Source organism: Nothobranchius furzeri, chromosome 2, assembly GCF_043380555.1.
Source record: "Nothobranchius furzeri strain GRZ-AD chromosome 2, NfurGRZ-RIMD1, whole genome shotgun sequence".
Classification (NCBI taxonomy): domain Eukaryota; kingdom Metazoa; phylum Chordata; class Actinopteri; order Cyprinodontiformes; family Nothobranchiidae; genus Nothobranchius; species Nothobranchius furzeri.
The window spans coordinates 27,305,168-27,321,191 of NC_091742.1; the positions used below are offsets into that span (position 1 = coordinate 27,305,168).

Below are 16,024 nucleotides of genomic sequence, written 5' to 3' on the forward strand. Positions count from 1 at the left end.
ATGTCTCCTCAGCCTTCATTAGTGTCTACAGGAGTGATCCATCACTAAATTAAACAAATCAGCCGTGTTCATGATGTAAAACATGCAGGAAACCTGCTGGAGCCAGACCGCAGCGCCAGGTATGTAAGCAGAATTTTTGACTGCCACTCTGAAGTTGCAAGTGTGGTATTCTGGCCACAGAGGGCGATAGGGGTCAGAGTGGCATTTCATTAACCTCGTAAAGGGTCGTTTAGCACATGCTGGCTCAAGAAAATGATTTAAAAATATGAAAAAGTTGCAAAGTGTGACTTTTAGGGCTAACCTAGGCTAACTGTTTCCTGTTTTGTGCTTTAACTGGTCAAACTGGTTTCAATTGACTCATCCATGTTTCCGAAATGAAGTGATTAAGCATGTTTCTCGGGACATAAACACCTGCTGACTGAACGTTCTAATAACGATCGCTGTACCTGTGAAAGAGTCAGAACAGGTGTGTCCACACGTCAAAGTTTACGAAACACCAACGATGAAAGTCTGTCGGGATTACCTTTTAAATTCAACTCTTAAATTAACCTTCATTTCCCAGTAAAGATCACATCTCTTCTGATTAGCGTTAGTCGTTTTTGGAGACGTTTCAGAAACACGGTTGAACAAAAAAGCCTCTGGTTCCCTTGTTTCCCTCCTACTTCCTCTCCACCCTCAGGTGCGTATCAGAGAAAGCCTCCACTGGCAAAGGGTGACACACACACACCCGTCAGTCGGACTCCATCTGTCTTGTGTGGCGACAGCAAAAAATAAAAAATGAGGCAGCTTGGAGGGTGCGACTGGTGAAGGAGGGAAAACAGAGCGGCGGAAACGCTGATGAGCAACAAACCATCACTTAAATATCGATTGTGCCGAAAGAAAAATTGGGACAAATAAAAAAAGTGAGATACAAACGCAGACACACCTGTTTTGTTTGTTTTGTATGCATTTCAGAGACCAGACGTCAACAGAAAAGGCCCAGGTGTTTCCCTGGCGATGTTTTGGGTGTGGATAACATCGCTGAGGAAAAAAAGCGACGATAAGAGGAACGGGCAGACACTGGAGAAAAAAAAATCTTTTCAGGAGACTTTCAACATGCCGCTGCCAAGGTATGTGGACTAATCCACCAGATGTTAATCTCCTCCGGATCTTCAGCACATTTTTCTGATATTGAAACTGGTGTTTTGATGTTTGGAAGCCGGTCCAGAGGGAAGTTTTTATAAACGGTGTCGTTTTGTTGACGTTTCGGTTGGTTCGGACTTTTTCACTTAAAGGGACATTATGGAAGTGTGACAGCCAAAACATGTATAGAAATAATAAATGTCTTCTTCATACGTTCTCCTGCAATGCCCTGGTCCTGTAGAATGAGCCCTGGCATTTTTACTGTGATTGCCTGTTTTTCTGTAAAATCACAGAAAAAGAGAGATGCTCGGGTCGAGCAGGCTGCTTCATGCGCGTTCACGCTCAGGCATCGCCCGTAGCATTTGCTATCCGTAGCTTTAGCAGCAGAGAGAGAGGCAGTGCCACTTTGTCGCTGTTCCTAACGCCTAGTGACAAAGCTAGCTACATTTCTGAGGACCCTTAGCTACTTTCTGTAGAACTTTCTTCTAGATATTTCCTGCTAATTAGCAACAAAATAGCCATTTTCACTCCCAACCGTTCTTTGGTTTGACGTTGTTTCAGCTGTCATCAACGATATAAATGTTACAGATACTATGAATGTTACTAGAGTGTAGCTCACCTTGTAAGATGTCTGACTCTCATGCAGAAGACCTGGGTTTGATTCTGGATGTGAACATAGTTTATTTAGAGTTTCTTTTTTACATTAATGGTATATTTTTTACAGTAAGATGCCCAAATTTTTATTTGAGACTCGCCGAACGGCATTGAATTCACAGATAAAAAAGTTGTGGGTTCAACTTTCATTTGGGAACAATTTTTCAAGCAAGGGAAGGGAATGATCTGAGCATGCAGGAGGACTGACCCATCATAAACCTTTGTCGGCTGTGCTGAAGAGAAAGCTACAGAACGACATTATTTAATTAATTAGCTGCGCGTTCTCCTGTACTCTGTTCTCCAGGCACACACACACACACACACACACACACACACACACACACACACACACAATACTGTCTCAGCTGTTATTTTCGTTAAGGAGTGTGCACGTACAGCATGCGCACATCGTGCACAAGCCTACTATTGAAGCTGCCGTTACGCTTTTGGCCTGAGGGGGCAATCACGAGCATAAAAATTCAAAAGTCCGTAAAGTCCCTTTAAGCCAAAAAAATTCCCGTTTGAAAAACCATAATTTTTGGTTTTATTTCTAAAAGAAATTGAAATATTGAAAAAATTGGGTGAAAATGTTTATTTACCTGTTACACTGTAACAAATGAATAGTTGAATTTACAAGTTACGCCAGCTGGTTCCAGTAAACCTAGTTGGTTTAATTTAACATACCGATGTGTAACAGCATATAACAAACTATATTACTCTTTACATTTAAGCATCTAGGTTTAACTTAATTAAGTAAATTTAACATTTCATTTTTTTACAGTGTAGCTAACACTGATTAACCTTTGGATTTAACCCAATTAAAATTATCCAGAGCTAATTTAACCCTAACCAACACAGCAAACACTAAAACATCAGTCAGTTTTACAGACGTTCGGCTAAAACAGCGCGGTAGCAGCTACACGGCTAGCAGAACGTAGGAATATTGTGCTACTTTTTCACAATTTCACAACAACCGAGAGTTCACGCAACAAACGTTTTAATCGCGCCGTTTTCCACCTTTTTTCATCCAAAGGAGAACAGACTGGATGTTCTCTTTGCTGCTTGTGTGACAGAAGAAGAGCTCAGCGTGTGGGAGGATTTCTGTAGATGAGGCTGAACGGGGAGATGGCCGAGGCCCAGGAAGCAAATTAAAACTTCCATGTGGCCACTCGTCGTCTGATTGGTGTGGGAACACACTTTGGTCAGCCAGGGCATGGCACGCAGTTCACAGCACAGATTTCCCTCACCACCACACACACACACACACACAGCCAAGCCAGCATCCCCTCCCTCCTCTGAGCTGTCTTGGCAACAAACCACAAGTCAGGGCAATCCGTCCTGTGATCTGATTAGGGATTTAGTGGACCTAATGTGTGTGTGTTGGCTCGTGTGAAGAACATGCGAGTGTGTGAGACAGGAGGATTTCGCCCGAATCATACCGGGGATGTGTTTGGCCCAGCCGATGTTGACCACCAGCTCTCTGTCGGCGAGGTCGCACAGCGTGGTCAGAGCCTTGATGTCACTCTCGGGTACTGTCGGGTCCGGCATGGCGAAGATGCCCTCTGGCTCGGCGACTAGCAGCAGAGATATCACCTTGTTCTCCGCTGCACCACCTACAGAAGCTGCACAAGTCTATAATTACTTCATCGTTTTCATTTACTCAAAGATTAAAGCTTTTTACCAGAAGAAAAAAGTAGGAAACACAAAAAAAGAAAGTGTTCGTGTACGAGAATCTGTCCTTGAGATGCTGCTACCAGGAAGATCTTGTTGATTCATCAGCAGCTCTTGAAACAGATCCAGCACTTACTGCCATCATATAAGAAGACAGCCGCAGTTTTGATCCCATTTGTAAAATCAGAAAAGATACCTGAATGCTTATCAATCTGCATCCTGCAAGAAAATGAAGCCTGAACTGAGAGGTTTAAAGATTTGCACGCGGTTGATGATTGAAGCACGGACATCATCTCAGCCTGTCGGGTCCTGAGCAGCAGAACTTTGGTTCTTTGCATACTTACGTGTTTTTTTCTGAGGTAAGTAGTTCTGAGAGTGGAGGTACGAGCTGTTCTCCGCATCTATTCTCCTCTTGTACTTCTGCCTGCCACCTCGGACCCGGTCCAGACGCACGCCTAAGCAAACACATTACAAACTCATTCAGTTGGCGCCCTCACGTTACAGAGACTTTTGTAAATAAGCACGTGTTTTGGGGAAAATCCAACAGTTTCAACGGTCACAGGCCTAGAAATCTAGCCCAACCGTAACAACAGCAAAAAGGTTTTGCTCCGCAGGTCGGTCTAGCCACGTTCCATTGTGGCCTCAGCAAATCTACCATTGGCCTGACCAGTTTTGTGTCTGGCCAATCACAGCGCTCTGCGTTCGAGGGGCTTAACACTAGAGATGCGATGGAAACTACAAAGATGGTGTTGGCTTAGGAAAGGTGAACGACTTAGACTTGGGCTTTTGTTTGAGACACGAGCAGATAGAGGTCCTTAACCCCAAAATTCCACCGTCTCCGCTCCGCTCCGGCACCAACTCCGCAGCAAAAATGGTCCCGTTGTAGTCAATCAGAGCTGTTCCACTACCGTGGCCGTGCGGCGCAGTGCACCACCCACCGTTCCGCCATCCGGCAAAAATAGGATCGATCAATGGATCAGCCAATGGACAGGAATCGCAACCGCCCAACAGGAAAAGGAGCACAACTTCCGTTATTTCACAATAAATCGATAAACAAAAAGCGTTTTTTGTTTCATATGCACAGGTTTAACAACTTTTAACAACTATCAATGGCGGTTGAACTTTAAATGCACAAAAATAAGCCATAAATACAGTTTCTACTATCAAAGTAGTCACCCTTTGTTGATCCAAACACTGCTGATCTCTCAACACAAATGATGGGCAGATTAAACAGTTCATGCCGATGCTTCTCCCAAACAACGGGTGTTTGGATCTAACTTCTGCATTTATTGCTCGGACTGTATCGCGAGATCTCGAAAATCCCACGCATGCCTGTTTGCGCACCTCAGGTCTCCGCACCGGGGTGGAGCCGTTGTACTTACAGTATAATTTGAGTTCGGAAGCGAGCGGCGGCGGAAAGCGGGGGCGGAGATAGTGGAATTTTGGGGTAAGTCCTTTATTCGTAAAAGGATTTGCTTGCTTCTTCCGCTTCTTAGCCACGGTATGGTGGACTGCCTCAGTGACTGATTTCTGTAGAAATTAATGCATCAATTTCTTTGTTGTGCTGATTGGTCCTAGTGCTATCCATTAGCATTCAGCAGTTTGAAAGACAACGGCTCAAGCTCAGACTATATTTTCACATATAGTGTGGCTGGCCAGGTTATATGAGCAAAAGGTTAAAAAAAAGGGTCAAAGTTCACTTCATTTTGGGTTGTAATTGATCTCAATAAAGTAATATTTCAGTATTTAACACCAATTCGACTTTTTAAACAAGCGGGTGACTGGAGAAAGGCTCTCATGTCAAACCCATTAAACCAGTGGGACGCTGTCCAGTCAACAGCCCTCGTGTGTCGTTGATCCCAAGGAGACTGGTCCAAACGAGTGTGACTCTGGCGAGGCAGCTGCTCATCTTAACAAGCGCTGGGACACCCCTGTCACCATGACAACCTAACAGTGTGTGTGCAAAGATAACATTTGCGTACTGAGTGTTGGCCACCAGCTGTAAAGACAGAGCCTTATCCAGGGAGAGTGATGGTGACTCAGGAAGCCTTCAGTAATGGTGTGGGGTTACATGCTCCGCTCAGTGGAAATAGCCATAGAGGCCCTGAATAGATCCATAATGGCATCTGGAAGAGACACACTGAGGGTTTTATTTCCCCTCCTGACACCTCACAGCCTGCTGCTTGTTCTGACTGGTGCAGATATTTATGGATAATCAATACAAAGAACAATAAACGAGACAATGTCCTGCTAATCAAGCATGTAAGGAGTTTTCAGATGTTTTATCAGTTCCATCCCATTGCTCTGAGAAGTTATTGTGTCTTATTTTAATGCATGTACTACGATGTAAAATGTAATGTATTCTTCTAGAATCAGTGTTATCAGTTAATGTCCCATGAATGAAGATTAAATGGAAGAGAGGACTGCAACGATATTTAGTCTGCAACCTTCAAGACGACATTAATATGATATAAAATGTTGGCCGACAAAATCAAAATAAATTCCCACTAATCTTTAAATAAAGACTCCATTACAGATGGTGGGAACCCTCTAGCGTTAAGGCTCGGCTGTACATAAATGCACAAAAAAGGGAGACAAAAATCCAATTTTTCAGTTCACATCATGAATCTGTGTTTTCAAATAGCTGTGAAAGCTGAAAATTAAAGGGATACTAAGCAGTTTTTGGCACCCCCTAGTGTCCGGAATTCATTATCTGTGGTCAAAGCAAAAGGGAAACTTTTCTCCTCGCTGTGCGTTTGTCTTTTTAACACCTTCATGTAACAGCTGAAATGTCTCCTCAGCCTTCATTAGTCTCTACAGGAGTGATTCATCACTAAATCAAACAAATCAGCTGTGTTCGTCTTCTAAAACATGCAGGAAACCTGCTGGAGCCAGACTGCAGCGCAAGGTATGTAGCTCAGTTGTGCTTCCATGTCCTCAGCTCGGCACTCTGACATTGCAAATGCGGTATTCTGGCCACAGGGGGGCGGTAGGGGTCAAAGTGCCATTTCATTAACCTGGTAAAAGTTTGTTTTAGCACATACTGGCTCCAGAAAATGATTTAAAAATATGAAAATTTTGCATCCGTTTAAATGTTGTGCTATTTGCACAAAGGTCATTCAAATGTCTTCATTATGTCTGTGTTTGCTTTGACATCAACTTAAAACGATTTAGAATTAGTCTTTTCTTAGAGAATGAGCAGATAAAGGTACTTAAATGGAAGGTGTATGGTGGATTGCTCATTTGATGGATTTCCATAGCATTGTTTGTTGCTCTGATTGGTCCTAGCGCTGTCCAATTGCGCGCAGACAGTTTAAAAGACGACCGCAGGTTCCGTTGCCACGGCTGAGGTCTGTCTGTGGGTCATGCTTACATATTTAGGATGGCCTACCAGGCTAGCTCATAGCAACTCTGTCACCAAATTGAGAAAACACAAGAATCTGCCACTTGCTCAAATTAATTGAGAATCCTTGTTAATGTTTTGAGACAAATATTTTTCACACTCTGTCAGCAAGAGTAACAGCCAAGGGGTTCAACGAGAACTTTTGGTGTATTTTACAAAATAAATGTATGAATTCAAAGCAAAACTAAAACTTTGATGACGTGAAGCTTTGTTCACCCTTTAGATTAAACCTCGCTTTGATCAACCGCCGTTTGAGTTTTTGGAGTCTGTGTGTCTGCGTTCGTTTTTTCTTCCCTGAACTGAGCTGTTTAACTGTTTTGCAGAAGGTGTGAATGAGTAACTTTTAGCTATTAACATGAGAAAAACTACAAAACTGGCTGAAATGTTGCACAGTTTTATTTTCCATTAACGTTTCTGCTAATTTGGAAGTTACTAGAAGTCATAAACAGAACATTAACAGCTTGCAAGCCTGTGCAAAGATAAATCATGTCGTAAAAAGTTACAAATCTTAAATTCAAGGAGGGTGTGGGACTTTTACTACAGTGCTAACATCTGTCGAACTTGAGCTCTTGCCAAACAGTGACCAACCCATAAAAATCAGGTAAATATTTCAGCTGCATAAATGAACTTTTTTTGAATCTCAAGTTTTCTATTTAAGCTGCTCACAAAACCTTTTTTGATAAAATGCTGTTTTTGTAAAAATCAAAACAGTTTTTTTACACTGAGCTTTACCTCATGTGTAACACCAGTCTATGGTCATCTTTTGCATTTTCATGTGTAAGGGGGACTTGGCAGTTTGGGCTTGCTTTTAGCACCCCCTAGTGTCTGTCAATAGAACTTAAATCAAACCTTATCTTGTCGCTGTGCGTTCGTCTTTTTAAAGGGACTTTACGGACTTTTGAATTTTTATGCTCGCGATTGCCCCCTCAGGCCAAGAGCGTAACGGCAGCTTCAATAGTAGGCTCGTGCACGAGGCGCACATGCTATACGTGCACACTCCTTAACGAAAATAACAGCTGAGACAGTCCCGTGTGTGTGTGTGTGTGTGTGTGTGTGTGTGTGTGTGTGTGTGTGTGTGTGTGTGTGTGTGTGCCTGGAGAACAGAGTACAGGAGAACGCGCAGCTAATTAATTAAATAATTTGGTTCTGTAGCTTTCTCTTCAACACAGCCGACAAAGGTTGATGATGGGTCAGTCCTCCTGCATGCTCACATCATTCCCTTCCCTTGCTTGAAAAATTGTTCCAAAATGAAAGTTGAACCCACATCTTTTTTATCTGTGAATTCAATGCCGTTCGGCCAGTCTCAAATAAAAATTTGGGCATCTTACTGTAAAAAATATACCATTAATGTAAAAATAAACTCTAAATGAACTATGTTCACATCCAGAATCAAACCCAGGTCTTCTGCATGAGAGTCCGACATCTTACAGGGTGAGCTAAACACCACTAACATTCACAGTATCTGTAACATTTATATGCTTGATGACAGCTGAAACAACGTCAAACCAAAGAACGGTTCGGAGTGAAAATGGCTGTTTTGTTGCTAATTAGCAGGAAATATCTAGAAGAAAGTTCTACAGAAAGTAGCTAAGGGTCCTCAGAAATGTAGCTAGCTTTGTCACTAGGCGTTAGGAACAGCGACAAAGTGGCACTGCCTCTCTCTCTGCTGCTAAAGCTACGGATAGCAAATGCTACGGGCGATGCCTGAGCGTGAACGCACATGAAGCAGCCTGCTCGACCCGAGCATCTCTCTTTTTCTGTGATTTTACAGAAAAACAGGCAATCACAGTAAAAATGCCAGGGCTCATTCTACAGGACCAGGGCGTTGCAGGAGAACGTATGAAGAAGACATTTATTATTTCTATACATGTTTTGGCTGTCACACTTCCATAATGCCCCTTTAACACCTCAGTCTAACAGTTGAAACGTCTGCCCAGCCTTCAATAGTGTCTACAGAAGTGAATCATCACTAAATTAAACAAATCAGTTGCGTTCATGATCTAAAACATGCTGGAGCCAGACTGCAGCACCGGGTATGTCAGCTAATTTCTTTCTAAGTTCCAACAGAGCGGTCCGGCAAATGTGAAAGTGCAAGTGGGATATTCTGGCCACAGGGGGCGATAAGGGCTGGGTGGCATTTCATTAACCCTGTAAGGGTCATTTTAGCACATCCTGAATCAAGAAAATTATTTAAACATATGAAAAAGTTGCACAGTATCAGTGTAAAGACTCAGATATACCTGGAAATGAACACAATTCAGTTTATTCCTCAATGGCTTTTATGTTCTAATCAAAAGTTTAAAAGTGGAGGAATGATCTCTCATGCAGTGAAACAGCTACATATTAATAATCCCATACAGGCATTACTTTTTCCATGGTTTGGAGTTTAAATGACCAGCAAAGCATTTTATTATATACGATATAAACATTTTATTACCTTAGGAACAAAGTAAAATAAATTATTCAGTTTTAAAATGCAGAGATTCTTATCTTATCCATGCATGTGTGTCGTGGTGCATTCACTGCTGTAACGCTCTGCTTTCTGGGTGGCCAAAGAATCGTTTTAGTGGTTTTCAGATGTTGCAAAATGCGACTGCTCGTATTTCAACAGAAACTAAGAGATACGAGTACATCACCCTGATATTGTCTGGGTCTGGGCAGATTTTAAGGTGCTGTTGCTCACTAACCAGACCTTCTGCACCTGTATGTTCCACCACATGCTCTGAGATCTCCGGGCGCGGGTCTTTTAAAAGTTCCCAAAGCTAAACTAAAGACCAGCTAGTTTATCCTAACAGGTGTGTCCTAATTTCCAGGCATAGATTTACTGGTTATTATTGTACAGTGGTCCCTCGCTACTTCGCGGTTCATTTATCGCGGATTCACGACTTCGCGGATTTTTTCTTTGGAGCCTTATTCAAGGGAAATTCGCCGATTCGCGTTATTTTTCTATGCGAAATATCAAGAAATTCCTGTTTTTTTTTCATCAATTTCATCATAAAATGCACTTTTTGTATTAAAACTATTAAAAAAAACAAGTAAAAATACAGTACAATGTAAAGGGAGGGTTTTAAAAGTCTGAATACTGAATACGTACCTGTTAAATAAATACTGTAAATATGGTGTCCCTACTTTGCGGATTTTCACCTATCGTGGCCAGGTCTGGAACGCATCTACCGCGATAAACGAGGGATCACCTGTATTTATTTCATGTTTTATCTGTTTTTAATTTGCATTGTTTTTTTCTGCATAATTGTTTATCTTTTTGCTGTTCAGCACTTTTGTGTGAAAGTGCTTTGTAAATGAAGTTATACATTTATTATTATTATTATTATTATAAAAAGGAAATGAGTTTGTAAGTAAAGTTTGAAAACTAATGTGATATTTAGGGGGAAAATGATTAGAATTCCTAGAAATAAAGGAAATAAAATTTGAAAAATAAAAAGTCATGGGAGGGTCATGCAGACTGGTTAGAAACTATTTCATTAATCATGGTGCTGATGAACAATTTTGTTAACTATTATGTTTTGTTTGTGCTCTACTGTGAGTGAAAACTACGTGTGTTGCTGTCAAGGACAAGAATAGCATCGGACGTAAAGAAAAAACAGACCCACACGTCCTCCCAGCTCTTCCTGGACAAAGTTCGTTTAACGCCGACTACTAGAAAAAGATTTACTATTATTTTCTGCCTCCTTCATCCCTCGGTCTTTCTTTGGGCTTATCTTGATTTTTACCTACGGTATAGATCGTAAAAGTGCCCTCAGCGTCACGTTACCGATCTGCTCTCATCGAATTCAGCGTTTCTCCACCTCCATTACTGCTGCCACCATGTCCTCACCATAAACAATCCCACAGTTCTCAGATATTGTGATAAATGAACACATGGCTGACTCCACACACACACACACCTCAGAGGCATCACTTATATAGAACAAAGAATTTTTGATGCATCACGACTAGGGATGGGAAATGATTCGTTTTTATCAATTTCAATGCCATCGTCAATCCTGTCCATCAATCCAATTCCTGAGTAGTTCAATAGCCATCCTGCGATATAACTGTCAGTTTATGATAAATAATCAATTGTATTGTTTGGAAAGATCTTTCCAAATCTTCTCTTTTATTCTCCTTGTGAAGGCAGAGTCGTCCTCTTGTTCGGTGTGGTGTTGCTGTCAAAAATACGACATTCACTTGAAGTTATTGCGTACTTTGTGCGTAAATGCTTTTGCGTATTAATTTCCGGTTTTTGATGAAATATCTACTATGCAAGTATTGCAAGTTGCCCTGTTGCCGTCCTTACTTGTAAAGTATAACCTAACTTTTGCGTGTTTTTCCCGCTTACCGTAGGCGCCATGTTTCCTGCTGAGTAAATGCGTAAACTACGCTACTTGTGTGGCGATGTCATTTAAATGACTTCAGTATGTTTGGAACTGAACTTTCTAGCTCACCTGTACATCTAGTTACGGTTTTGATTGTCTGGTATTTTTACACTTTATCAGATATCACTGTTGTTAAACTTGCGATTTCTGAGGCCCTGTCCACACGCAGCCGGGGATCTGCCAAAACATAGATATTTTTCTACGTTTCGGCCTGTCATCCACACGAAAACGGAGTTTTTTCACACGGAAACGGATCTTTTTAAAAACTCCGGCCAAAGTGAAGATCTGCGTTTTCTCCGTTTTGGGTGTCTGCGTGTGGACGGACAAAACCGGAGTTTTAAGGTCCGCAACGTCACTTTCCGCGACAAAAAAATGCTGACATCACGTGTGCGACCTGTGTTTACACTAGCCGACAGCATGGATGCCCTCAGAGCTGCGCTCGCTTTATCAATTGTCCAAGCGCTTTTTGCTTGTTTGTGTTTGCAAGCGGAATTACTGCTCCTTGCGGAAGACCACAGACGAAGGACGAGGTTAAGAACGGGGGAAGTACTGCCGCCTACAGGTCTGGCATGTCCTTAACAACGTATTTATCCGGGTACGTGTGGACAGAGTTTTCTTTTTAAACGCGGTGGTGTGGATGCAAGTTTTTGGAGGGGCGGATATTCGTTTTAAAAAAAAACGGCTACATGTGGACTAGGCCTAAATAAGAATAATTATTCGTATTATTAGAAGAACAAGCCTACGAGCATTTTTGTCTGAAAGCTGTAATCTCAGTAAAGCCAACTGTTGTTAAACTGAATGATCACACTAGAAAAATGAACTGATAACTTTTTATAACGGCATTACAGCCCTCTCCATCGTAAATGAATAAAATCACGAGGAATCCAAACATCCACATCCCTACACACAACCTCTTTCTAGAAAAGGATCTGGAACTTTGGTGACATCAAGTGTTTCCGCTCCTTTTGGGACGGTTATTCTCAGAAATGGAAACTTTAAGACTTTTAAGATCATCGAGTCGTCATTTTGTCAAATAACAGAATTATTTCATGCAATATGTTACCCCATTTGGAGAAGTATTGTGAATAACGCTGGTACTACATGAATTTGTAACGTCGTATTTGTAAAACTGACTGAGGTGTAGTCATTAACTACAAAAGTTGCTTCATTGTAGACTTTAGTATCAGAACGTTTCATAAAAATCCATCCAGCGGATCATGAGATGTGACTGACAAGATCGGATTGGAGTTAAAGCTGGGAATGACTCTCGGCTACCAAGGCTTCAATTTTACCTGATTATCTGTAAACCTGACTGTTTCAGCGGTGTGGAGGCCATTTTTGTTGTAATTGTACGTTCAATAAAGATTTTCTGAGAGTTTCATTGAAATCTGTTGATTTATGAGAAGTTGTGCCGATGGACGCACAGGCATAAGCAAAAACATCCGCTGCCTTCGCCCCGTTGGTGGACAACGATAAGAAAAAAAAGTTTTGAGGATCACTGATCATTATTCTGAGGAGGAGAAAAGAAATGTGTAAAATCAGAATTTCATAAACAGCAGTTTTAAAATGTGATTTATGTTCGCGAACGCCGGTGCTTCTACTGGCCTTGGAGGCGACAGAAACCACGGCCACTAAACGGGGGCTTTATCAAATCCCGCCCGAGGGTCTATATGTCTTTTAGCCGTGTATTTAATGTGGCTCTGACTCTCCCCCATTAAACCTCACAGCTCCCTCTTTTTGGGTTTACTGCGGCCTCTCCGGGGGAAGAGGGGCATTACGAGGCACGGTGAAGCGAGTTACGAGGGCGCTTACGACAGGAGTTACGAGGGGCAGTTCGCTTTTCATGGAGGTCTAGGAATCCCACAGGGCATCTGGAGGAATTTATGAGGCGGGGGGAAAGCGAAGGAGGGAGTTGTGAAGGAGGAGGGTGGATGAAAGGCAGACTGGGATGTTGTTGATGCCTCCATCCTGTTAAAGAGCAGCTAATTTTAAAAAGGAGCACACACACACACACACACACACACACACACACACACAGAAACAAAAGAAGAGATAAGGTGTGGGCATGAGCACGACTGTTTAGAAGAAGAAGAAGAAGAAGAAGAAAATATCATTTCTATAGCGCCTCTCAAGATAAAAATCACGAGGAGCTTCACAAAAACAAAAATGTAAAAATATAAAAAAGCATTTAGAAAATGTTTAAAAATATATTTAAAATGAGCAAAAATAGGTAATTGTGATTAAAAAATGTTAAGAAAGAGAGAGAGTGAACAGGAAAGAGGGAAATCAGTGGATCCTGAGGAAGGTGGAATAGGTGGGGAGAGCAGAATAAAGAGAGAGAGGTGAAGAAGGTCATACAAAAGCCAGCTTGAACAAGTGAGTCTTCAGCTGCTTTTTAAAGGAGACCACTGAGTCCACTGATCTCAGGCTCAGGGGGAGAGAGTTCCAGAGTCTGGGGGTCACAGCAGCAAATGATCTGTCACCTTTGACCTTTAGCCTGGTGCTGCACAACCAGTAGGCTTTGATCACTGGACCTCAGGGACCTGCTGGGGGTGTAGGGACTTAGGCCTAGTCCACACGTAGTCGGGGTTTTTAAAAACGGATATCCGCCCCTCCAAAAACTTGCATCCACACCACCGCGTTTAAAAAGAAAACTCTGTCCACACGTACCCGGATAAATACGTTGTTAAGGACATGCCAGACCTGTAGGCGGCAGTACTTCCCCCGTTCTTAACCTCGTCCTTCGTCTGTGGTCTTCCGCAAGGAGCAGTAATTCCGCTTGCAAAAACAAACAAGCAAAAAGCGCTTGGACGATTGATAAAGCGAGCGCAGCTCTGAGGGCATCCATGCTGTCGACTAGTGTAAACACAGGTCGCACACGTGATGTCAGCATTTTTTGTCGCGGAAAGTGACGTTGCGGACCTTAAAACTCCGGTTTTGTCCGTCCACACGCAGACACCCAAAACGGAGAAAACGCAGATCTTCACTTTGGCCGGAGTTTTTAAAAAGATCCGTTTTCGTTTGAAAAAACTCAGTTTTCGTGTGGATGACAGGCCAAAACGTAGAAAAATATCTACGTTTTGGCAGATTCCCGGCTACGTGTGGACAGGGCCTAAGAAGATCACCAATGTAAGATGGTGCTTCTCCACACTCATTTACACAAACACATGTACACATCCTAATATTTGGTGACACCACAACTCTACAGCGTTGATGGACGAGTAGAGTTTTTTTTTATTTTGCCTTTATTTAACCAGGTTGGTCCCACTGAGATACAAGATCTCTTTTGCAAGGGAGACCTGGCCAAGACAGACAGAGCAGCAGCACAAGTTACAACATTAATGCATTCGTATTTAAATACGTTTCCACATAAACTCTATTAAAACATGAACACACAGTCTGGATTCCAATGACCTAATCAGTGTCTTAAATCCACTCAAGGAAACCAAATCCTTGATTTTTAGATCTGTCTGTAGTGAATTCCTTGTAGATGGAGCAGCAAAGCCAAAAGCCGTCTTTCCCGGCTCTGTGCGAACCTTGGGAACAACAAATTGTAAAAGTTCACTTGAGCGGAGACTGAGCTGATTCTGCTTTCTTGATAAAAGACTAGGGTTGTCACGGTAACCGGTGTAGCGGTAAACCCCGGTAAAAATGTTGACAATAATAATAACCGTCTTGTTTTTAAAAAAACTATATTATCTCTGTGGGTTACCGTGGCTGCGGTGTAGGCACGGTGACCCTTACCAGCCACCGTATCATCTGCTGAAGTTGCCGGCAGCACATGCGCACTTTGTTGTTTACAACCAAAACTTTATTGAAGCTAAAGCTGAAATAATGGCCAAAGGAGGAGACGGCAGCGCTCAGGACATTTATTATCCCTCAAAGAAGACAAAGTGAGAAGTACGGGCATCTTTTGGATATTTGAAGAATGCCGAGGGACAGCTGATAGAAGACGGCTATCCTGTTTGCAGCACGTGCAGAAAAAGTGTCTGTGAAAGGCAGCAACGCTTCAAATCTCATGACACATCAGCGTGACCATCACCCACAACTCTACAGTCAACGCAAGGCAAGCTAACGTTAGCGTTTTAGCTCAAATGCGTGATCCGAGGACTTGGGTTGAGGGAGAATGCAACAAGTCGCTATATAAAGCAGCCGCAGCGCCGCTACCTGCATATAAACCGTGTCGCGGACACCGCCATGTTGAAATGACGCTATGCATTACGGGGCTCCCAGGGGCAGATAAGAGTTGGTCTCTCTCCGAGAATAATTATGAATTTAACAATGATTACTGCCTGATGACATTGTCCCACATCTGCAAAGCTCACTGGAAGGACACAAACCGAGGACAATATTTTCCTGATATAGGGTTTATTACTCAAGTAAGGGTAAAAAAGTATCTGATTAGAAGGCTACTTGAGTACTGAGTATCATCTGATCTAATATTTTTAAAATGATGACATCAAACAGACATAAAATAAGAAGTTATGGACAAATATTGGTATTTTAAAGACTAAAGGGGAAAAATGTAAACAAATAAACAACATAATTACAAAATAACACATTTTAGGCTAAATTTAGACACAAACTGAGGACAATATTTTCCTGATATACAGGGTTCATTTATTTGTCTGAAAATGTAACACGTTTAAAAAAACACCGCGATACCGAAAACCGTGATAATTTTTGTCACAATAACCGTGAGGTTAAATTTTCACACAGTGACAACCCTATAAAAGACATGATAAATAACAAGGCAAATATCCACATACAGCTTCATAAATAAAAACATACCAATGCA

The 16,024-nt window shown here is 42.0% G+C and overlaps 2 protein-coding genes across 11 annotated transcripts in view; one reads left to right on the forward strand and one right to left on the reverse strand.

Annotated features, from left to right (window-relative positions):
• fez2b (fasciculation and elongation protein zeta 2b) overlaps positions 1-16,024 on the forward strand; it is a 71,395-nt gene that overhangs the window by 35,837 nt on the left and 19,534 nt on the right. For all 7 annotated transcript variants that reach the window (XR_011516846.1, XR_011516847.1, XR_008564696.2 and 4 more), the window contains 2 exons: positions 1-119; positions 955-1,109. The exon at positions 1-119 is cut by the window's left edge. The gene's annotated coding sequence lies outside the window, so the exon portion shown is untranslated. The remainder of the gene's footprint in view (positions 120-954; positions 1,110-16,024) is intronic.
• The window catches only part of LOC107378048 (estrogen-related receptor gamma), a 57,059-nt gene that overhangs the window by 5,602 nt on the left and 35,433 nt on the right, over positions 1-16,024 (reverse strand). For all 4 annotated transcript variants that reach the window (XM_054748242.2, XM_015948061.3, XM_015948062.3 and 1 more), the window contains exons 5-6: positions 3,792-3,902; positions 3,216-3,398 (exon numbers count right to left, since the gene is read on the reverse strand). In XM_054748242.2, coding sequence (XP_054604217.1) covers positions 3,216-3,398; positions 3,792-3,902 — 294 coding nt within the window. The remainder of the gene's footprint in view (positions 1-3,215; positions 3,399-3,791; positions 3,903-16,024) is intronic.